General features: G+C 40.2%; 1 protein-coding gene across 2 annotated transcripts in view; it reads right to left on the reverse strand.

Annotated features, from left to right (window-relative positions):
• Positions 1–25645, reverse strand: part of CCDC90B (coiled-coil domain containing 90B) — a 525698-nt gene that overhangs the window by 457287 nt on the left and 42766 nt on the right. For both annotated transcript variants that reach the window (XM_044071152.1, XM_044071153.1), the window contains exon 2: positions 23924–24043. In XM_044071152.1, the coding sequence (XP_043927087.1) occupies positions 23924–24043 (120 nt within the window). The remainder of the gene's footprint in view (positions 1–23923; positions 24044–25645) is intronic.

The raw sequence follows: 25645 nt of genomic DNA on the forward strand, positions 1-25645 counted from the left end.
TGTATAAGCTTTATGTATGTTGAGCCTGTGCCCTTTAGCAAGTATGTAATGTCAGTTTCTGATGTTTTGAGATTTATATATATATATATATATATATATATATATATATATATATATATATATATCTACCTGAAAACGCCGAAAGTACACAACGCTGATGACGAGAACACAGACACCGGAAGATCGACAATGGAGAAGACGGACAGTTGAGAATCCCGATGCTGAGAACACCGACATGTTAAGGTAAGCGTTCGATAGGGACGGACGTTAGGGTCAGGGTGTGGGTAAGGTAAGTGTGTGATAGTGACGGCCGTTAGGGGAGGGTGCAGGTCAGGTAAGTGTGTGATAGTGACGGACTTTAGGTTTAGGGGCAGGTTAAGTGAGTTAGGGTTAGGGTGCGGGTAAGTGTGCGATAGTGACGGACCTTAGGGTTAGGGTTTGGGTTAAGGTTAGTGCATAGATAGTTGTGTATGTAAGATTTAGTGCAGGTTTGTAAGGTTTTTGGTGTGCTTGTGTTGTGTGTGTGTTTTTTGGGAAAGGTATTTGTTTTGTTGATTGACGGAAGTTTGGTTTGTAGGGCATGTGAAGTTTCGTGTTTTTGAACTTTCTTTTTTTGTCGTTTTTTCGTGTCGGTTATTTCATTGTTTTGGCGTGTCGGTGTTATCAGGTAGACCCATATATATATATATATATATATATATATATATATATATATATATATATATATATATATACACACACATATATACACACACACACACACACACACACACACACACACACACACAAAGCACTCTTGATATACTGGTTAATCCCATGAATGTTACAGAGGGATAGTTGTATATTGTGCTTCTCAGTACAGTACTATGTTATGATAACTTGCTCTATATATACACTATATTACTATAGTTCTCTAGCAGTATACCTCCTGCAGACTACTTTCAACTTACCTCTACAAACTTTTTCCTTCTTCCATGTCTAAAAATCGTATTAACTTTACTGTCTCAATATAATATGGCAGTTTAGTACAGTTTTTCTCTTTTCTTTCCTTTCAGAGCCTGTGACTACTACATCAGCACCCCCCCCCCCCCACAACAGAGTTGTCCTTGCACTCTCGACCACTACTAAGTTGACCACTGTCCTTTCTCCTGATCAAGAAATTACACTGTATATGCCAGTTACTTAGTTTCTTCCTGGCTGACAGGTTTCTGCATTCAAGAAATGAAAAAAAAAAACTGCTCCACTTTGTACCTCTCTGCTAACTGCTTTGGCTGTAAACTGATTGCTCTCTGTTATAATCTGACCTGAGTGTGGAAGCTCACTATGTTCAGCTTTGCTTTGCTCCCCTTCCCCCAACTACTACCCAACACTTTCTACTCTACTATTACACTTCCTACATACACATTACACTTGTAACTCATATTCCCAAACCTTTCCAGGTAACCTTACTATTATGATACAAACCCTCATGTTTTAATGGATAATTTCAGGCCAATAAAGCCAAACCCCACTAACAACGAAACAAGTCATGGGGATTCAGAATTGCCAATTAGCTGAAACACCTGGTGTTCATAAGGGTCATTTGCATATATACCATGTACCTCTGATTCAAAAGGTTTGAGAGGTCACTCATTGAAAGTTCCAGCTTGGCTGGTGTTTTCATTTAGGTTTTTCTGGTTGTTTTTTTTCTGTATGACCTTCTCACTCAATGTTTTAGTTTGTTATTTGGGATATTTTGCAGTCATCCTAATGATGATGGACATCAGCTGGGTATAACAGCCCTGTGTTTCTTAAGCTTAGTCAAACACTCTGCTTGTGCTGTGCTGATAAGGTCATAAAAAGGCCGAAATATGCATATCATCAGTTAGTGGGTTTTGGCTTTATTGGCCTGAAATTGGTTAATAAACGATGAAACAAGTCATGGGCATTCAAAATCACTGATTAGCTGAAACACCTGGTGTTTGTAAGGATCATCTGCATATATCCCACGTGCCTTTGATTAAAGAGGTTTTAAAGGTCACTCATTGGAAGTTCCAGCTTGGCTTGAGTTTTCGTTTAGTTTTTCCTGATTGTTTTTTCTGTGGGACCTTCTCACTCATTGTTTTAGTTTGAAAGTTGTTGTTGTTTTTCTGTGGGACCTTCTCACTCATTGTTTTAGTTTGAAAGTTGTTGTTGTTTTTCTGTGGGACCTTCTCACTCATTGTTTTAGTTTGAAAGTTGTTGTTGTTTGTCTTTCGGCTTTTCCCGGTAAGGGGTCGCCACAGCAGAACTCCGGTCCGCTAATGATTGGCAGTATAATGCCAAGGTGCCAGCTCGATGCCCAACCTTCAACGAAGGCATGCCCATTTACGCACGCATGTCTTTTGAACACTACCCAACCGCAGGAAGGACATGCAGACTCCACATAGAAGGCACTCCCAAGCCCAGCCGAGAATCGAACGGGAGAACCTCTTGTTGTGAGGTAACAACGCTACCGCCGTACCACTGCGGCATCATTGTTTTAGTTTAAAAGTAAATAATTAAAAACAAATACGTATTACTGTCCTTTATATCTGCCCTGATGACAATACAGCTCCATCCATCCTCAAACCCTTTTTCTTATTTTGCATATGGGGTCGGGGTGTCACTTCAACAGTGGCAATCATCTCGAGCCAAAGTTTACACTGCTGAGTGTCTAGCCCTGCCGCTGTAGTTCATCCGCGCCCCTCACTTGCACACACTCTTGCACCTATGGCCAATTTAGAGTGTACAATCCACCTAATGCATGTCTTTGGAATGTGGAAGGAAACCGGAGCACCCGAAGAAACCCAAGTGACCACAGGGAGGATATGCAAACTCCACACAGAAGGCACCCCAGCAGAGAATCAAACCAGAGAGCCTCTTGCTGTGAGGCAATAACGATAACCACTGCACCACCGCAGCCCTCCAAATACAGCTATGCTGAAGATATACCACATTGGATATCCATAGCAATTCCACTAGTAATACTAATACTAGGTGATGTGAATGTCAGTGGATTGGGCATAAACTCTAACGCCCCTACATCTAGAATGAACTTATTTGGTTTCAAACAACTAATTTATAGCTCCACACATTACAGCAAGACATCAAATTCCTCTTTTAGACTGGATCCTAGTATCAGACCAACCATAAATTATTGCATCCACTTAAACAGCATGTTTATAAAACAACACACATCCATTCCAAGTTTAACCCAGAAATGTTCATTACTAACCCATCATCTATTAACTGGGACTTCCTAAAAATCCTCCCTTTAGATGATGCTGTAAATTAATTCAATACAACTTTCCTGAATATCCTAAATAGTCTTGTGCTTCCTAAAAAGAAGAGACTAAAAACAAATAATGCAATTTGGCAATCCAGATAGTACAAATGTAATGTAGGACAGAGAAAAAGCGTGGAAAGTGGCAAAAATATAAACCACCACAATATCCCGAAAACTTCAGAATGCTTTGCAATCACACTAAAAAGCAAATCAATGAAGGCAAAAAAACTATACTATAATAACTTTCAAAATAATAGTAAACACAACCCTAAAGAATTCTGGCTAGCCATTAAAAAAATCTTGCATCTTGGCTAGAAATTCAAGACTAACCCCTCTCCCAATTAACATTCCTTAAAACTGCAATACAATTTAACTCATTTCATAGATGGTATAGCATCTCTAACCAAGGATTCCACACCATCTAATCCTAACCCTGCCCAGCAGCCATATATCACCACATCCACTATCACCTTCAAACCTCTGCCCACATCCTATATTAAAGTACTCTTAAAGGGAACTGTAAAAGGAGGCACTGGAAGACAACCAGAGTAGAATCCACTTTTTAATGAAGTGCACAGTAGGACACAAACATAAAAATAAGAACACATTAACTGAATCACCGCGTTTTTGTCAAAGTAACGTCCTCAGATGAGTGTGCCGACATCTAAATCCCAGTTTATATATACAGGAAATCCCAATCAAACAATTAGTTACCATGCCTACCCTGTAAAAGGAAAATGTGTATATGGAAGTGTTTAAAACAAGTAAAATGTGTAAAACAGATAACATACTGACATCCAATAATAAAATATGTAATGTACATGTATTTGTATAATTTATCACATTGAACTCAGAAAAATCTTTAATACTTATAAAATGATTAAAAGGTTTAAAAATGTGTTATAAATCATGTTAAAACTTCATGAAAAAAATGCAATAGCACCATCTGCTGCATGAACTGAAAATGACATTTAAAAGCAACACAAATGTTAAAGTTTAGCTGCCCTAGCCTTTAAAACAGGCTTTAGTGATGCCATGTAATTCAGACGGGGAAACTTGTTGGCTTCCAAAACCAGTTGCCAATACAACTCCCTGTACTCTTAAAGGGACACTCGTTTCTAAAATGGCATATCTGACTCGGACCTAAGCTCAAACAGTCACACCCACTTACCAAATGACTTCCTTTGTTTGTGACATCACTAATTAGGTTCCAGCAGTCCCACCCATGGTATTCTAATTCCTTAAAAATGCTGCAAACCTTAATCCCGGTCCTGTTTAACTTCCCTCTGGAATAAGACACACTGCACTTCGGTTCTGTACTTCACACTGTGCTCCTAACTTCAGTGTTTTTTTTCCAGTTAAAGTGTATTTTGGACAATTTCTATAAAAAAAGTGTAATAAATTTCCTGACACATGTTAATAAAATCCAGCTGCCACGGAAAAGTAGGCATCTTCACTAAACTGCAATTTCTGCCAATTTAGAGCTACTTTACAGTATTATTTTGTTATATATTTATCACACTTGCTTCCAATGTGCTAAGAGTATATATATATATTTTTTTCCTTTTTGCTAGATACTTCCAGTCAGTCCCTTATTGCCAGCACACATCATTGCACAGTTTGAGTTAGTCTGTACAAGGTTAGTCCGTGCAAGCAGTGCGTTGTGCAGGACCTATGCATGATTTTCAGCAATCTTACTCATACCGTACGGCAAAGGAAAGCAATGTCTGTAGCTACGTGAAGCATTGCTGCTGAATACAAAACATTAGAAAATCTAATTCCTGCATCGGTTGTGCACAGCGGACACATATAAATGATACCACTTTTTTTCTCTGCACTCGCTAAAGTTATGGACACCGATTTTCTAAATGGCTCATGCCAGCAAAACATGAGCTATAACATGGAACACGCCAACATGTTGAGGCAAAAAATCTGGATAGTCTGCAACATTCTGCACTGTTCGGATGCAGACTTAGCAGCCTTACTGTGACATCGTGGGCTTCCCTATTCGCTGTTATTCTTTTTTGAACTGTGCGTTTGTGCATGTGCGTGCGTGTGTGCGTGTGTGCGCGTGTGTGTTTGTGTCTGTCTGTGTGTGTGTGTGTGTGTGTGTGTGTGTGTGTGTGTGTGTGTGTGTGGTGCTGTTGTAAAGTAACTTGCATTTTTTTAGTGCAACTTGATTTCTTGAGTAAATAAATTGTGAGGGGAATGTTGGAGGATTACCTGTAATAAACAAGCAGCTGATATCTTGAACATAATGGTCATGTGCATTTGTTTTTTAGTTTTTAATCTAGCTGCTCTGCTTGACAGTTACTAATGGTATGTTCAATAAAAAAGCAGGTGCTCTGTGCACAATATGCCGATCACATCGATATCTCAAACCTAATGCTCATGTTCATTTTTTCTTAGTTTTAATCTAGCTGCTCTGCTTCACAATTACTATTGCTCTGTTCTGAGATGCCAAACAACTCACTTACTGCTGATGAGCTTCAAGCTGCATGGTACCAATCCTGCTGTATTTATCCTTTTTTTTTTTGATTGGACAGTACTCTGCAATCAACCAGGTCTGCTTCATTGAAGCTCGCGACCTGATTGGCTGCAACAGAAAGTTGTCACTTCCTTATTTTTTCTGGGGGGTTTTTCTGAAATTTTTATATGATATAGATGGATATGGATGGATTAGAAGTGCAGAGTAGGGTTGATGTGCTTCTGAGCTGTACACGTTATCAGAGAATCTCCAGATTTTGCCCAATCCGTTTGGCCCATTTTTTTTAAACTTGTGGTTGTCTGGCAAATTAGGTTGAAATAACTGCTCACTGAACTTAGACACCATTGAGCCGACATTTTTGTTTACTGCCAAAGTACTGACAAATCATTAGTGATTGAAGTTAGAAAAAAAATGAGCAGACAATTGAAATTCAGACTTCGTACCATTCTGAAAATTGTTGATAATGCCAAACCTGTTACTCAACCTTCTATGTTTGTATAAGCAATAGTTCATATTTTAGGACCTTTGTCTCACTTTTATTTACTGCTGTGTCAAGACTTCTTGCTCTAAGAGTTGTGGATGGTACATGGGCACCCACAGGCAGATGCAAGGGGGGTACATTTGCAGCCCCCTGTATTTTGACCATTGGCCGGGAGAATTGTGCACATTTTTTTTCTGTGTGGAGTCTACACGCACACCGTGTCCATCTGTACATGTATACAAGAACTGAGGTTAACCCCAGCACAACCACAACAGAGTTTGATAACCACCACATGCCACCATGTATAAATGGATTTTTACATGGACCTGGTGATATCACTCTGCTCTCAACCACACCGATTCTAAAACCACCCCTGCACAGAGTTGCGTCCAGAAGGTTGCTGAAAGTTGTGTGTGGGGGGGCTTGCGATTGTATTCCTTACTATTTTAATTCTCATTACAATCGAAGCTTAGAGATGCACAGAACAGATCATTGTAGCTTCTGTTGGGCCGGGGTCATTGTTTCTTTTACTCTTCTGAGACACCTCTGAGTTGTACAAATAATTTACTACTGCCTGTACAGGGGTAGTCTATTGTATTGTAGCAACCCAGTACAATTCATCGCGGTACTCATTACTTTTACTACTTTGGTCACAATCTTACACTGGGTACATACACTGGTGATTGGCTTTTGTGGGGGAAGGGGTGAGGAGTTTACAACAATTGTATTGTTACTTTACTGTCAGCTACTATTTTATCAACTTTGAACATTAACCCTTTTGCACAACTTACGTATTTATTGAAAGAAAAGAATGTATGACCAAAATGTAGACTGCAGCTTTTTTTAGGACAACGTCGGATTAACAGTTTGGGAAAATGTTAAGAAATGCATGCCAGGCATTCTACAACCCTTAGGTTTCTGGGCATCCTTGCTTAATTCAGTTATTTACTAATCAGTTATCATTGCCCTGTCTTGTTCATTAATGGTGTGTTGAAAAGATTTAAGGAAAAGTAAAGTTCAACATTAACACTGAATTTCTTTCCCAAATCATAGTTATCCAGTCAACTTCTCCCTGGAGGAAATAGTTTGTAAAAGGAAAAAAATCAAAGAAAATTCAGGTCAAACCACATCGAAATGCCTGGCTTCTAGAAATGTTGTAGAGTAAGTCAGACTATGACATAGGGAAGATAACAGTAATGTGCATAATGTGGAAATCCTGGGAGGAGCAGATGGCAGTACTGAAGCCAACGGCGTGTGTGTGTGTGTGTGTGTGTGTGTGTGTGTGTGTGTGTGTGTGTGTGGGGTTGTGTTAGGCAGTGCCGAGGACAGTATTTCACCTACGTCTACAGTGTTGTTGGAATGTATCATTGCTACAACTAAATGCCAGTGACTGTGAATGTCTTTCTTTGACAGGGGTCAACATAGTGAGGTACACAAGCCTCTCAGAATAGATTACCAATGTCACAACAGTTCATTCAGTGTAGACTACCTTTAAAATACTACAGCATGAACTAAAAGGTTGCTTAGGCAGGGTGGCAGTAACAGGGTGATAGACTGGAACTGTCCAAGGGGCCCCCAACTTGACAATGGCTAAGGGCCCCCACAGTGCTACCACTGGCCCTGCACTAGCTGTAAATATCACTACAACAGGAATGTGTGTGCGTGTGTGTTTGTGTGTGTGTGTGTGTGCATGTCTGTGTATGCACGTCTCTGACTGAAAGGTGTTGTATGATTTTTGTTAGAAACACTCTGTCACTACATGTGCGATTCCACTGCAGAGGGAAAGGGTGGTGGGAATGCAGAGAACTGAAGTAGGAGATAAGGGGAATGAAGCAAGAGAGGCTGAAAGCAATAAATAAATCTGCAGTAGAAATACCTCAATTTACTTCTTAGCCTGTGTTAGGTAACAACAATGGAGACAGCAATGACATCAAGTGTGGTGGTTGTGGGGTGATGCAACAACAACACTGTTTCAGAAACAGTAGTCTAACTGTCTTAGCCAAAGTGCAGGAGAATAGTGGGAGGACATCTCTGATATAAAACAAAACTAGAAAGCATGACAGATTTCCTTTATTTATTTGTTTGGTGACCAGGTTGGTCCCGCTGGAACAAGAGCCCTTTTTCAATGGAGACCCGGGGAGAAAAGCTCCACAATTACAGTCACTTAGAACATGTAACTAAATTAAAACAGTACATAGCTAATTAAACCAAAAGTCTTTGACAGTTATGAACTACAATGCTGGGTTTAACATGAGTAACATTTGACTTAACAAATCAGCACATTACAGTAGGTACAGTGTAGAGTAATGTAGACAAATGCATAATTTACATTCAAATCAAGGCAGAGTACAGTACGTATGGTGCAGATTAAGGTAAACAAAAATGTACATCCTTAATCATCAGTTCAGCTGAAAAGTAGCAGTGGGAGAGAGGTGGTTAGAAAAAGAAGATTCTGTTAGCAACTAGTCAAAAGAAGTAGGTACAAGGTAGAGAGATAGGAATGTAGGAGTTGTGAAGAGATATATAGTAGATTGGCAGGGAAGTTGGGTGACCCAGGTATGGGAGAAAGGAGGGAGGCTGGATTGGCAGACAGGAGTAGGGTCAGTCTGGTGGATGATAACACTGACATAGTCTTTTATTGCTTAAGTGATTTTTTTATGGCATTTCTGAATTGCAATTTGGATCTAATATTTCAAACATCTAGTGGAAGTTTATTCCAGTTCTCAGCAGGGGAATAGCTGTAAAGGTTTTTACCAATGTTGTTCTTTGATTTGTATATGGAAAAGAGATGTTACTCAGAGTTCCGAAGTGTCCTAGATGGGGTGTAGGAGTTAATAGAGGCAATACTGGGGCAGAAAGTGGGCTGATATAGTATGGATAAATTATCTGAAGCTGGGACAGGAGAAGGTTATGGGAGAATTCTAGCTAGTTCAGTTGTGTGAGTGCTAAGCAGTGGTGATAGGAGTATGGTAGTTCAGCAGCAAATTTGGCAACCTTGCTGTAAGTGGACTCTAGTTTAGAAAGTAGTGAGTTCTGCAAGTTGGTGAGGATCTGACAGCCGTAGAGAAGGGTTGGTGCTAGGTAGGTATGTATGTGATAGGGCTGTCTTGGCTTTAATGGAAAGAAAGTTTTATTTCTACAAAGGAGTCCAAGTTTTTGGTGGGTTTTCTTAATGTTACTCAGTACATGCAGGTCAAATTTAAGTTGGCCATCAATAATGACCACGAGTGGTTTGGTATGATTTCCCACTGTGATGGTTGTGTTATTGTGGGAAGTGACAGAGAAAGAATGTTTAAGATGCTTCATTGTTTTTGGGACAAAGAGTAACAGTTTGGTCTTCTTTGGGTTTAAGATAAGATGGTTTTGGCTGAGCCAGTTTTCAATAGACAAAAAGGAGTTCTGAGTTGTAGTGTGTAAATCAGACAGGGTGTGAGCTATGGTGATGAATGTGGAGTCATCAGCATATTGTACCAGTGATGACTGTGGTGTGGAGGTAGATAAATCGATTGGTGAAAATATTAAATAGTAGTGGGCCCAGTATTGAACCTTGGGGAGCCCCCATATTTATAGGAAGTTCAGGGGAGATAGCAGAGAGCCATTTAACTGATTGGAAATGACTGCTGAGGTAACTAGAGAACCATGAGATAGTAGAGGTATATAGATTTAGTTCAGAGAGCTTATCTAGGAGGAGGAAGGGGTGAGAGATGGTGTCAAATGCTTTTGAGAGGTCAAGAAAGAGGCAAGAGACTAATTTATTCTGGTCTCCGGATTGTGCGATGGTGTTGATGAAGGAAATGAGAGCAGCAGAGGTACTATGACCAGGGCAAAAGCCATGCTGGGTGGGGGTTATTAGGTTCTCTTGTATTAGGTATTGTAGTAGCTGTTTGTGTACGCATTTTTCCAAGATCTTAGAGAGGGGTGATAGAATTGCAATGAGCCTAATGTTGGATAGTTCGGTAGAGCTGACTCCTTTATGGATGGGTAGGAGTAAGACTTTTTCCAAATAGCAAGGACTTTGGCTTCAGTAACAGATCGGATGATGAGAACAGAGATGGGTAGGGCTATGTATTTGGCAGCTTTCTGGAGAAAGAGTGGAGGAAGACCATCTGTTGAGGGAGAGCAAGGTTTAAGTTTAAGAAGCAGGGATTTTATGTATCTTGGTGGATACAGTTTTTAGGCAGAAGGCTGAGAAGGTGTTGGAGGGTATAGGAGGGTTGGTGGGTGAGGTAGTATTGGAGTTTGGATGGTTGATTAGCTTGCTAATTGAGTCTATAAAGTAAGAGTTAAAGTTTGTAGCGGTTTGTAGGGGTGTATTTGTGGGGCTAGGTTGGGGAGAGAGGGGTTTCCTGGATGAAGGATTTGTTTAATAGTATGCCAGAATTTCTTAGGGTTATGTCAGTGTGTTTTGGGGGGATATGAGTAATAATTTCTCTTGTCATTGGTAACAGCTTTCTTTGTAAGGTTGTGGAGATATCTATACTGTTGTAGGTGGAGAGGGAGTTTATTTTTAGTCCAGAGCTTCCAGGTTTTGTCCCTCTGAGCCATTAAGGAGTGGGTGGAGTGTGTTAGCCAAGGGGATACAGCTGATTTTATTCTGACATTGCATATTGGAGCTAGAGAGTTGAGTATGTTATGGAATATATTATTCATGATAGGTTAATTACTGTGTGTGTGTGTGTGTGTGTGTGTGTGTGTGTGTGTGTGTGTGTGTGTGTGTGTGTGTGTGTGTGTGTGTACATCCACATGCCATCAATTACTGTCAAACTACTTTTCCACTCAAAGGTTTAATAGGTGTATACTAGGCTAATGTGCGCAAAGGCCTTTATAAGCCTAGCTATGCAGCCCAAATCTCAGTCAAGTTTTGATATCCTTCATAAGTGTAAACAGTGGTTTGGGAGTGGAAACATTTACAAGCAGGGACCTGCGAGATGAATCCATTTCCAAGTTGCCTGTGTCCATTCCAGACACAGGTGTCAACCCAGGGATTAATTTCCTGTTCCTCATCCCATTCTCCAAGATGCACTGAATTTTGGCTATGGAGGAACTCTGCTTTACATGCAATGGGGAGACTGTCCATAGACAAACACTGGGATACATACATGTCTCTCCAGAATGTCCTAGTTAAATCTCAGGCAAGATTTACGTCTTCAGAATAGATAATTCAGGTACTGTTGATTTTGTGGATATGCAGAAAGCCCATCAGAGTGGGTCTGACAATGCTCTGTATGCCAGACATAAATCTCCCCTAAAAAAAGAAGTAGGTGGCAGAATACAGACAGAGGACCTTGACAGTAGTCTGCATAGGACATTTCCCTTATGCCTTTTACTCTTTTACTGCGGAACCTCTGTGGATGTGCCAATTGTTGGATGTGCCTGGTTAGAAACATACGAAAGGGGGCACTGTACCCAATGATAGGTCTTATGAATGCCGAATACATTTGAAGAATGACTTTCTTGCACTTATATGCTATACCTTTGTTTGTAAGTTGAGCAACATAGAATCATTTCCTCACTACTGTAGACAAGTGATGGTCAAAGGCTAGTTTACTATCTACGTGTGTTCCTAGGTCCCCACCTACTGGATCATCTCTAAGGGGTGTCTTGTCAATATACCAGTTACCAGGGGTAGTTTACTTCCCAAAGAATACCAATAAGCACATCTTGTCAGTTAATTTTACACCATGGCTCTGACAACAGTTTGTCTGTGTCATCCCATCTTGGAGAACTTTAGTCAGCCAGCGACCCCTGACATTGGCCTTCACTTAAGAGCATAATATGCCAAAAAGGAGCTGTCCAAGGACTGATCCCTGAGGGACTCCACTTGTGATTGGCCTCTTTGCAGAGGTGGACTCCCCAATTCTATCTTCCTGTTTCTTGTATGTGTGCCAGTTGGCTATCCACTGGGTGATATACGAGTTTGTACCTAACCTCTGTAGTCTGTCTACAATGCTCGAGTGGGGTAGTCTGTCTAATGCATTGGCCAAGTCAGAGTACGCAATGTGAACGAGTTTTCCTTCTTCCATTGCTTTGGTTACCCTCTCCAACAAGTCCACCAGGTTGCGTAAGCATAATCTGCCCTTGATGAAACCAAACTGGTTTGGGTCCACTGTCTGGAGGTTTACAATATCTTTAGTGATCATCTCCATGATAATTCTTTCTGTGGCTTTACATATCAGACTAATGAGAATTATGGGTCTGTAGTTTTCATGGTCTGTCGATGGCCCACCTTTGTCCCAAGGGATGACTGTTACTGTTCTCTGTCCCTGAGGCATGATGCCTGTTTGGAGACTACAGTTAAATAGTAATTCCAGAGGCCTTGATAGGTCATCTTTCATGTTATTTAGAAGGCATCCATTGGATATTGTCTTTGCCCACTGATGCAGTGCTCTTGGCTTAGAGAATGCATTAAGGACCTGTTACCTAGTGATAGTACGGTGAGTTACATTTGATGGTACTTCCTGAGGGTAGGTTGAGCTGGAGACATGGTTAAAGTTGGAGATTAATTTAACAGTAGGGAGATTTGCTATATCTGGTGGCTCATTATAAGTGGCTCCATTTTCAATGAGCTTTGCACCCATTTGTGTACTGACTATCAGATTGCAGACATAGGTAAAGAATGCTTTGTGATTTGCCTTGGCCTGGGAGGCTAAGCTTAACTCAAAATTGGCTTTGTTAGACTGTTTGTCCTCCGACTTGTTTGTTTATTGTGAGAGTGACTTTATCCTGCTGTGTGCTGCACCTGCTACTTTTTGTCAAGATTTTCTTCTTTCTGTTATACAGCCTACTTATTCTGAAATTCCACCAAGATGGCTTGCTATTTTGAGTTAGTTCTGTACTACTTCTTGATGGGTACAGCTTCCACTATGCAGCTATTAACATGCTAACACAGTGCTTCTGTGAACAGGTCTGTGTAGGCAGCAGTGTTCTCAGGGTTTATATGGGCTTGCATTTTTGCCAGGTTATCACTTAATAGCAGGAGGTTACCCTTACACTACTTACAGAATATTACCGGTTTACCTGGGGGTCCAGATTTTAATTCTACTTCATGAGAGACCACTTTGTGGTCTAACCTTACAAGGGAAGGCATTACAGTAGGGGACTCTACCCATATTAGTGAGAACCGGATACAATATGGTTGCAACCCTAGTTGGCGTATTCACTATCAGGTCCATGGAGTTTGTGTTTACAAAATTCAGAAATCTCTGTGCTGGTAAGTTAGGTGTCTTGTAGGATTTCCAGTCAATAGTGGGGGAATTACGGTCAACATTGAATATGGTATTGGGTGGGATGTTTAGTGTTGCTAATAATTTGCAATGCATGCTATGGGTTTCCTAGTTCATACAGGGGAAACTATAGCTCCTTGGCCTCGGTCTCCACCTCCCATCCCCAAACAGTAGACTGCTTCTTCTCATAAGGTGGAGCAGATGGGTAAAATGTGGTGCACTTAATAAGGACCTCAAGTAGGAAATTCACAGCATGGATACAATTTGGTATTTATTACGACAAAAGTTTTTTTTCAAGAATTCACCTACGTCAATGTTGTGTATCATGGGTATTTGTTAAAATATAGCTAACGAAAAAATTTGGTTAAATATATTCCTTATAAATGAGATCCATTTGGTGGGTATGTCCTTATAAGGCTCACTCATCCCAGAATCCATAATGCACAAGCTGCACTCTGGGGCCTATTGTTGGTGGAAGTTTGTGGCAGGAATTCACCAACACACTTTTTAGATGGTGCAGAAGGCAGTGTTAGATGCTCACCTACCCCACACCCACTCAGTGGCTTCTACAGCTGCCAGACAGCTAATTTAACCCAAGACACATGTTGCACAGCCAGGATCCATGGTCCATACCATGTACCAAAGCCAAGAAGAAATCCATGCTGGAGTACTGTCAAGGACTAACACATCAAGCTTTCTATGCACTACTAGAGCTAGTTCATTTGTACCTAGCTTGCACTTGTTTATGGTTTACAACTTTGTTGGCTTAGCCTTATTTGTGTGCTTTCCACTGCCAAGGGCAAGTTAAGACATGTGGGGTAAAAGTAACCATTTTCCTCAAAACATTAATGTACAATGGTGTCGTAGCTTAGGCTTAGGTCTTATTTTATCTGGTAGAATAAAGTCAGATCCTTGGCTTAGTTCATAGTGAAAAATTCGTGGCTTGGCAAAAAAAAATTAGTTGCTGTTTTCTGTGCAGCCAAGGGTTCTACATTACACTCTTGTTATAAAAAGGAACACTTTGGTCACTGAGAGGATGGCAGAGCCTCCCTTTGTCAGCCAACACTCCCACAGAAAGGCTACACTGACCTCTGCAAATGCATTTCAGTGTCATACAGTGATTTCAAACACTTCTGAGTGGCAACAGCAGCCAAACAACCATACCACTCTCTGTCTATAGCCTTGCATTTGGATTATTGTAGCACATTTTACCACACCACAGTTAGCCTTCCTATACATCATTTATTCTGCACACCACAATTCTCTCTCCCTTCCAGGCATGCACTTATACAGGAATCTATTCCCCATTTATAATGCACTTCACAACCCAAACATCACTTTCATGTGTTCATAGGTATGTACTAGGGTTAACACCACCACTCCCTTTATAAGCTTAGCTGTGCAACCACACCAATAAATGCCTATGATATTCTGAGACATAAATGGGTGGGGTATGTCGGTATGTTTGTATGGGTTATCTGGGTAGGTAATGTTAGTTTGTGCATATGTAATGTCTGTCTCTGTCTATCCTGGACATGGGGTCCACACACAGCTGAATTTCCAATTTTCCATCCACTAGCACAGGTAACGCATAATTAGGGTTAGGGGTGTACTCTTATGTACATGTTTTCATTGCTGCACTAGATTCAACAGCACAAAAATAACACAATCCTTGTACTTCATGTAGCCCCATCACTGCTGCAATTTATTTATGGTTCCCATCCTCCAGCTGTGGGCCCATCTCATGAGGAATATGCCTTATTTTGGGCACACAAAGCATACACCATTAAAAATGAGAGATTCACGTAATTACAGACCACAGACATTGACCAGGACTCCAGACAAGTAAATGCAAACAAGTACCACACGAAGAAGTGATCCCCGAAGCACTCCACTTGTGACTGGCCTCTTTGCAGAGGTGGATTCCCAACTCCAACTTCCTGGGTCTTGTCTGTGAGCCAGTTGGCTATCCACTGGGCAACATATGAGTTTGTACCTTACCTCTTCAGTTTGCCAACAATGCTCGAATGGCATATTGTCAAAAATGCCTTGGCCAAGTCAAACCAAGCTCTACTTCAGCTGATGACCTTCCAAGCAAATGCCTTCAAATAGCAGCTGATACCATTTGCCTGCCCTGCCTCAGTTATTATAAAGAGGTCAGTCTAGGAATCTCATGTTTCCTCTCCCTGGAAAAAAATCACACATTATGCCTCTGCACAAAGGAAGAAATTCAAAAGACACTACTAACTTTAGACCTATAGCAACCCCCCCCCCCCAAAAAAAAATACTTGAAAATGTATTAAAAAAACAATTGCTGAACTATCTCCTGCAGGAAGAACTACCATCACCCACACAACATGGCTTCCATCCTTCCCACAGTATTAACACTGCACTTCTAGCCTATATAGATATGGTCAATAAAGCTAGAGATAACATCAAACTAGTCTCCTCCTTATTTCTAGACTTGTCTAAAGCCTTCGACACAGTTTGTCACAGCAAACTTCTACTTGAAATGTCCTCATTAGGTCTCTCTCAGCCCAATCTTCTATTGTACAAAAGCTACCTATGCAACAGGTATCAGTCAGTAAAATGGCACTCCACCCTCACTCCATACCTCCCAGTCACCACCAGTGTACCACAAGGCTATATCTTTAGTCTCCTCCTCTTTAACATTCTCATCAATACACAACAAACTCCCTAATACAGTGCGCAGATGACTCCACACCCATTTGCACATCTAACAATATGGCACACCTCCAAAAAATTACTCAGAAGCTTTAACAGCAACTGAAACATAGCGTAACTCACAACTCATACGTGACCCTAAAATAAATAAATAAATAAAAAAAGAAAGAAAACAAAATCACACTACTTTTTCCCAAAATCCCTCTCCCATGAAAAAAACAAAATGTAAAGTCCTCTCTCTCGATAATACAAAACCTAGGGGTGCTTTAAAGAGCCAAAAACTTTCTCATCGACAACTAAAGCAACACTTGCCACTACTTATCTCCCCCCTTCACTTCTTTATGGTGCTCCCATCCTTACTAACCTTCAAGCAGCACAAAAATCAAAACATGAACAATGCTAACAAAGTTGCTAAATTTGCATCAAATACCACTTTCAGAACCCATGCGTGTAGAGCACTAAAAAGCCTAACTTGGTTAGAACTACACTATCAACACAAACACAGCCACCTACCACCTACAAAATTATCCAGAATCCATCTGCTTGTGTAGCACTACATAACATTCTACACAACTACGTTCCTAGTCGATCATTATGATCCATTGATCAAAAACTCCTGTCTGTCCACAAACCTATCAAATCTGCTGGGCATTGTCTGTACTTGTACCATGTTGCAAAGGTCTGGAGCTCCTCATCTCTGTCCATCACGTAAATACCCTCCCTCCCATCCTTCAAAACCATTCTGAAAGACTTCCTAGCTAAAAGCTGGCACTATTCTTGCTCAACACCAGGAAAAACTATATCCCTAAATGTGAACAAATACTTATTCATACCTTACATTTTCTTGCTCTCCCTTCCTCACTCACTACTTCTATCAATTTGTCGCCTCTGGCTTTTTCTCTAAATATACTATAAGTCTCCTTTTCTCTCACTTCGTATTGCAATTCCTGTTTGTATTATACTAACTTACCATTAATTTCTCTATAAACTGGCTAAAATACCTGCAAGTATTAAATCATTGTCATATAACTTCTATCTATTTTTAAGCAATGTTTTCATATTATGTCTAATTTGGTATAATTATTTAAACTCTATTTGTTTTTTGCACTATTTTAAGGACTGTATATTGTTCTTAAAAGGTTAGTAATACTTTGAAGTTTTTCTCTCCAGGCCTCCACTGAAAATAGGTTTCTACACAGTCAGACTTTCCTGGTAATCAAATGTCACTCAATCAATCAATAAATAAATAAGTCTACTCCACTATTATATAAAAGGATTTTGACTGAAAGAGAACTTTGGGAAAGGAAGGCCCTCCATTATTCTGTAGCCATCACTGCCACCAAACATTTGAACAGTTGTTTGATTACTAGCCTGGATTTTGGCAAGTTTAGAGAGAGACCTAGGACTGGAAGGAAGTCACTGCAAACTGCACAGCCTTCTGTATCTTCTCTAGTGAGGCTGCCTGAAGGAGACAGTCATCCAGGTACGGGCAGATGAGAACATCCTTTGTTCTACAGTAGGCAATCACTGTAGCCACTTAAATCTGTAGATACCCTGGATGCAGTAGACAAATCAATGAGCAAGGAGGTACACTAGTAATGGGAACCCCTGCTTGAAATATGAAGAAAGGTGTGATCACCCTCACTATGGGTATGTGAAGGCAGAAGCATCATTCAGTTCCAGGATTAACCATATGAGCTTGTAGGAAGAAGAGTGGTAGAAGGCTTTGGAATGTTAACATCTTGAATTTCAGGTCTTTCAGAAATTTGTTCAGTCTTGGCATATCTATGTTGAGCCTCCTTATTCCCAATTTTCTTGGGAATAGGATTAGTCTGGAATTGAAGCCTGTTCCTTTTCCACTTTCCCTTGGCCTCCTTTAACAGCAGTTTTTTTGGCAATGTTTTTGTGCCTCATAACTGACCAACAGCTGTCATTGGGGCCTATTCTCATCCACTGGTTCTGTCAGGTACCTGTGTTCCTCCACTGGCCTTAAAATGACCCATGCTTGCAGACAGGGAGGAGACTGAGGTTTCCTGATGTACAATCATACTGCTGCTAAGGGGCATTTTTTGTACTATATCCTAACATCCCCATTATCTGCACACCCTTGCAGTGTCCGGTGGTGGGCAAACAATGGGGACATGCTAGTGTATTGTCCCATCTCAGTAGTAACTCAGTCAAGGTCCCCAGCGTATTCCCAATAGTTAGACAATGCCTCCCCCTCCCCACAAGTTTCCAGCCTGCAGGAACCAACAGCAAGAAGTGTTTACAGCATAGGCATGCCCATCCTTTCTCTGACAGATTCTCAAACACGTCAGCCACTAATTAAATCTAGGTCACCTGGATCATAGTCAGGGCTTTATCCTTCTATGCCATGTCACTGGCTACTTTTGACATAACTTCTTAAAGCAAGGGAAAACAAGGTCTACTTGGCAACTGGGGAACAAACCAATAACTGAGAATTTTGGTTTGCTTAGAAAATGTAGCTTGCATTCATGTCTTAGAATTTGAGGAATCCATTTTTCCTGAGGGATGTCCTCCCACTAATTCATAAAGATGCCAACACAGCACCCTATCTATTGTTGTGAAGGGGGGGGGGTTGAAGGAGTAGCAGACTGAGATGGGGTTTGGATGATGAGGAGAGAGAAGAGTTTGGATTAGTCACAGATGTTCTTTCATTGGGTCTCAAGTCTTGAAGGCCCTCCAGGCTTTCCTTTATGGTATGTTTGCCATTTATTCATGTATCTCCCTTCCTGTCCTTAGGCTGTTTCCCACTATCTTGGCTTGGACAGGCTGGCCTGCCTTTAAGTGGCAATTTCTACTGTATCAAGACATGCAGAACAACTGCAAAGGCTTTCCTTTATCCCACCCAATCTCTTAAAAAAACTTCTCTGCATAAGGTAGAAAGAAAAGCTCTTCAAAGAGGCTTTGAGGCATTCTGCTTTTATAGGGTCTGGAAGCGAATGAGTTCTTAGCCAGGCATATCTCCTTAACACTGAACCCATAGTTGCTGTTCTGAATAATGCATCCACATCCACAGTAGAACTGTCACATGTAATGGAGTACTTAGCAACCTGGGCTATGATGTTGCATAAGTGAAGCACTTTCCCTTTCAGGTCCTTGTCTTCTACTCCACCAACCTTCTCCTTTAGCCGTTTCAAGAGGTACTCATGGTATTTCAGCATATGGGTCTAGCAATTAAGGGCTCTGATGCACAGGATAGCATAGGTGGAAGTTTCCTTCCCAAATCCGACTAGCATCTTGCTAACTTTGTCACTGGGAACAGAATTCCAGGTAGGAACTACAGTATCCTCGTGTTGTAATCCATGGACACCACAGCTGAATCCAAACAGCTTTTATAAAGGTATTTGTCAGAGTCAATGATGCCATCAAAATGGCCAGGATTCCTAGCAGTACAGACATGGGAATCTTAATCAAAGGATGCAATAGCAAAAGCATCTTCTAGGGCTTTTGACTAATAGATTTACTAAAGTTTGGAGAAGGAGCAAGATCTGAAGCTCCCTATGCCTTATCCTGCCTTTAAAAAATCTCCTTAGCCTCCCATCTGAAGTTCTCCTTCATTCTATGAGTAGTTCTCCAAACATATGCAGAGAACAAGCTGTCTTTAGTGTCAGTCTCATACGCGGATGGGAGGATCTTTAGTCTAAACAGGACAATTCATCCACCTCACAATCAGAGATATCAGAATTGTCAAGTGATATGCATGTTGGCAGCATTGCTCTTAACAATTCCAAGAAATTTCGGGCCAACTTAAAAAATTCCCCTGAGGAAGCCTGGGATGTAAAAGGGAAACCGGGTCCATCCAGAGCAGATGTCCATTTGGTTTGGACTGGTCACTCTAGCTTTGTATGTGGGCACCACCTTTTAGAATACAGGTTATGAGAGAGCAACCAAGACCTTAATCTAAATACCGCTAATATCTTCCTTTAATGAGCAATGAGGGGATGCTGCCCTCACCCTAACTAATTATAATCTAGGTGCTGGTATCAGTGACCCAAGAAGGGGCCTCCAGGCCAACAGACATCAAAGTAGGTCGAGTTTGCTTATATCTGAAAGCATGGTGGCCCCTTAAGGGGCTGCACCAGAGGTTGCAGTATAACCATGTGCAGCATTCATGGGCTGCAGAGGCCTGTTACTGACTCTGACAAATTTAAGCCTGGATGGAGTCTTCGGTCTCTGACAGACTGTCATTCATCCCAAATTTTTATTTTCTAGGTGCTTCTCAATACTTTCTGGCAGAATGTCAGAGGTGACTCTTGCCAATGTTGTGGCAGTCTGAGATAAGCACATCTTATTCTAAGCTTAACAATTCCCCACAGATTTCACACTCCACTTGATTGCCCTCATGTTAAGCCTGGCACAATGGTGACAATTAGGTACTGCGTGCTCAGGTGCTAGAAAGAATACATATTTACTATGGGAATTGTTACGGGTAAACACTTTTCCAAAATCAACGGAATTGTTGCATTTTTGTTCAGAATATGATATCTAGTCCCGATGTCTCAAACCTAAAGCAAACTAGCAAACAATTACAGCAGAAAACAGATACAAAATTTCCCATTGGAGTACTTATCTGAGCTCTCCACCCGGATGGAGTGACAATGCACTTAATCAATTGAGCAAACTGATGCAAGAAATAACTGATGGACTGTGCAGATATCCCTGTTATACCACCAATGCCCTGATGTCCTGGTGAGTGGGTGTCTACCTGATCAGAAGGATAAAAAGCTCTGTACATCAGGCTTGCCATCAGACCACCTGTGGCAGAAGTTCCAATAGTTGTTACTGTTGCAATGAATTATACAATTAATATCACACTGCTGTATTCAGTAATGGGTCAGATCAGTACAGTACAGAGGTGATAATCTGGAATGACTAGACATACTGTTCAACTGGATGAGTGAAGAACACACATATCTTTCAAACAATTTTAACTGAAAATTAAAATATTTACAAAGAAAGGAAAACTGTACCTAATTTTCATGTTAAATATTATAACAACAGAGTTTTCACATTAAACATTACAACAACATACAGCAAATACAGAAGAAGAAAAATTAATTACGGATATTCATATTTAGAGATTAATATTCCTAACTTACTCCAGCAATTATATTTTGAGTTCTTGCTTAATAAGCTTGACTTAAAAAATAGCAGTAGCAGCAAGATCCAAAAATTTTCTGAACAAAGGTACTGAATCAGATTTCAGTTTTTTCTAACAGTTTTCCTAACCACCTCTTAAAGACACCAGAATGAGAGTTGGATTATGATTAACTTCATTTGGAACCGGGAGGTTCATTAATAATGAATCTCTTCTTAAATTACAATTGCAACAACATGATGGCGATACAGGAAAGATGTTAAAGCAAACTGGATTCTCATCTTTCAAACTTATTTTTTTTCACTGTCCTAAGTCAGTCTTCAATGATGCTGTGCTTGTGACATGACCATTTTTTCTGTAGTGGCGAGTTATAACATCACAAGACTTGGCAAATGATGTATTTACTGACATCAAGATGCAAACATGTAAAAAGACATATTTTTAGCAGGGTTTCAATATGAATACATGTAAATAAAAAGCCATATAAACATCTTGCAGTTTAGAAGAAAAAATATCATTACTCTTAATAAAGAAGAAAGCAAACTTGTAGACATTTACAATTCTTTATGTAATAATCATTTGCAGGTTCCCTAAATGAAATAGCCGATAAAAACGTAGCCTGCATTTGGAAAATTATTTTAACCTAATTTGCATTCTGTACATCTGGCTATATAGAGACCCTTTCCCACTTTGTATATGAAAAACAGTAGCCTCAGTTCAGAGTAGCTCCTGGTACATAACCATGTGGTATATGACTGCCACGGGTTTGGTGTACTTTCTGCATAGCTGGTAATCATGTATGTTATCAGGACCCTTACTCTTCAGGGAGAAGCGGGAGGCCAGATATCAAACATGATAGCAGAAAATCCTCCAGGGACTGATTCAAACTTCAGCAACATGTGGCCGACCATTCAAGGAGATGTGAAGCAATTTAATCCATCATTTACAAATGTACACCCAGTGGTATATTAGGGACTTAGGTGAAATACCAGCCTAAGTGAGCAAACCTAGAGGACAATCAAACCCTAGTTTTGCTCCCAGTAGCTATGCATCTCTTCATGGAGTAAAAAGATGGGGACTTAGGCAACAATCCTCCATTACAGAAAAACTCAACTAAAAGAGAAAGATGGTCACCATAGTACAGGTGGGCAGTGAATTCAATAAGAAAAAAAAAGTTATCTCTAGAAGGTTAAAACTGCCAAGTTCCTTTAACTTTTACCTTCTGCACTTCATCTTGGATCCATGATGGGACACAAGAGGAAACTCCCTAATGTCCTAATCACTTCGGAAGGTCCTTCAACATAAGAATGAAAGTACGAATTACTGCAAATGGGGCAAACTGCTTAATTTGGTAAGAAACCTTACATTTCTGTGCAAACCTATTTAAATCACATGGTATAAAGTGATGATTGACCTGCTAGACATAACTAAAATAGCATTCTTCTTGATACCTTCTGTGACATATTTTGCTTATGTTACCTGTACAAGACTATTGCATTGCTATAATTAGGTGCTCTTCCTAATGCTGGTCAAAATGCATGTGTGTGTGTGTGTGTGTGTGTGTGTGTGTGTGTGTGTGTGTGTGTGTGTGTGTGTGTGTGTATATATATATATATATATATATATATATATAGATACATAGATACATACATACATATACACACACACATACATACATATACATACATCCACACAGACATATATACACACACATACGTGTGTGTATACATACACATACCCACACACACAATGATCCTAAGTTTGCTGTGCAGTAATATAAGACAAAAGCTGTGTTTACGTCGCAGAGCAAATGTACTCAAGCAACATCTCACTCTGCTAGTGAAATGGATGCTAGCCATTTTTTCAAACTATGAACTGCAATATTGCCATCACCACAACTTTATGAAGTACAAATTAAATCTTATGTATTAATGTGTAGGATCAATAATGCATTATTCAAAGCAAATTATCACTGATGCAACACTTAACCAAGCAAAAACAGACACCTTTTTTACCTCCCAGACTCTGTTTTCCTGATCATTTCCCATCTGATGCCTCCCAAAAACTGGCCCAGTAACATAGAGCATGGATACATACACACTCTGCCATATTCACTATGCAGAGTACAACCATTTAGTAATATTCATTGTAATAACCAGAAGACTAACACCACAAACAACTGACTGGACAAATGGAGGCAACATTCTACTGCTATACTGTCTTGTTTAACGTTGCTTGCACAAAATGTTATGCCATTCTTTCACTTTTTAATGTTATTTTTCTGTTGCAAGTAATCTTGTGTGCTTGACATTTATAAGATATCAGGCTTTAATTGCAGATTAAAATACTGAGTACTCAACACACAAAACTCAAAATTTCTGAGAATTTTGAGGAGAACTAAAAGTGCCGCCCATGAATGTAAGATGATGTAGATGACTAATTTTCAAATCACTTCAGATATTAAGAACTATTTAAATAGTCACCAATGATTAACAACTCCCTGTCATCTTTATTACTGTCAAGACTATGAAGTGCTTACATGCATGGTCTGTCACAGTATTCCTTAGAGAATGCCAGTTCATTAAATGCCATACAAACAGTATGCATACTCTGCCAAAAAGTTGTGAATTGCTCCTACCGTGGGATTCCAGTTCTGTAACCAGAGCATGTGTATCAAACGACAGCCTCCTCTGCTCTGAAGGAGTGATTTCAACTCTCCTCACATCATAGGTTCTCCCAGATGAGGTAGTAGAGAAATCTACAAAAGCAGAAAAAATACAATAAATAATTTTGCTTTAGAAACATTCACATTTATAATTACATTGTACTACTCAGTATTTCTAAAATAAGTGGACATGTCAAAATTGTACAGGTGCTTAATACACAATGGAAAGCTATAATGCTGATTTAAAAATCAACAGTTATTGCAGAAAATAATTAAAGATATGGAAGCAAAACACAGCAGTAGATTTTCAAGCCACCTCTACTTGTGAAATTTAAAAATGAAATGTCAGCAGGGTAGGTATGGATTCAGTATCAGAGACACAGGTGCAAAGGTTGTATGAAGCAGCTTTGACTAAGTGAATCTATGGAAATGGAATCAGCATCCTGATAAAAAAGAAATCAAGACCTGAACAAAACTCTGTAATAAATTCTCTAAAATGTTGGAAACAAGAGCCACAAAGGGGTCTAGATCACTCCCTGTGGTCCATATGAAAAAATAAGGCTACCCACTTACATTTTCTTTGTGAGTGGTCTCTGGTCAGATGTAACAATGGAGCACCTAATCAGGGTACATAGGGTCCCAGTCATCATAGGAAATGGAGAAACCAAGCAAATAACCCAAGGAAGTGAAAGTTCAGATGAAGCTTGTTAGACAGGTGAAAAACAAAAATGCCAAGCTTGACAAAACATCCCAATCTTTATTGCACTAATTACAGGTTTAGCACTTTTACTCAAACCCAACAAAAACATTCTCTTTTGATTGTCTAGGTCAGCATATTTGCATTTCTTTTGACTTTTTTTACACTGAAATTGGAAGCTTAATGTTTGTTCTTTGCAGGACAGGTGTGACAGGAGGTTCTTGGACAGTTTCAGATGAATAGGCCTGTCAAGAACGGAGGTCACGGGGACAAAAGGGGGACTACTGAGATAACTCTGGTCTTCACCTACAATCTCTGACTAAAGGGGAAGGAGGAAAGACAGTAAAATCCTAGGAGCCACTTCCAGATGAGTGATTCTCTGGGGTGTCTTCTCAGGGAGAAATACAAGAAAAGATGCTACTGCTGCATTTGAAGTTGACTGGGGACACAAAAGGTTGCTTCAAGGCTTCCCCCAGTGAAGGCACAGTGTCTATGTTATTTACTGACTAAGAGACCAGTCGTGGATCATCAGAACCTAGTGATTGAAATGGTCCACTAAAGAACTGGCCTGTCCCAGGACATGACAGACAATGAGAAAACTACTAGAACCAAAGGTCCGCTCCTACAGTCTTGCAGACACCAGACAAAAGGGACAAAATGAGTTCTACTGATTAGCTTGTATACTAAACCACTGCTGTGTTGTCAGAGTGGATGGCAACTGCATTGGTGTGAAGGGAATCCTTTAACACCTGCAAAATGAGAAGCGAGAAGGGGGAAGCAGACCTGTCGGGCCCAAAAGGGGAATGGTTCTCTCTTAACTAGCACTTTACATCAAAAACATCTAGGCCTTGAATTAAATCAAAATCTCTCGCACTCTCACCAAATCCTAAGTTAAAGTACTAACTCCACTACAAAACTTCTAACTGTATGTGTGTTATAACCATTAAGGTACCACTCCCCAGATTCAAATACTGTGTCCCAGTTACTGCACTGCTTCC

Source organism: Protopterus annectens, chromosome 5.part0 (genome assembly GCF_019279795.1).
Source record: "Protopterus annectens isolate FY-2018-M chromosome 5.part0, PAN1.0, whole genome shotgun sequence".
NCBI lineage: Eukaryota > Metazoa > Chordata > Ceratodontiformes > Protopteridae > Protopterus > Protopterus annectens.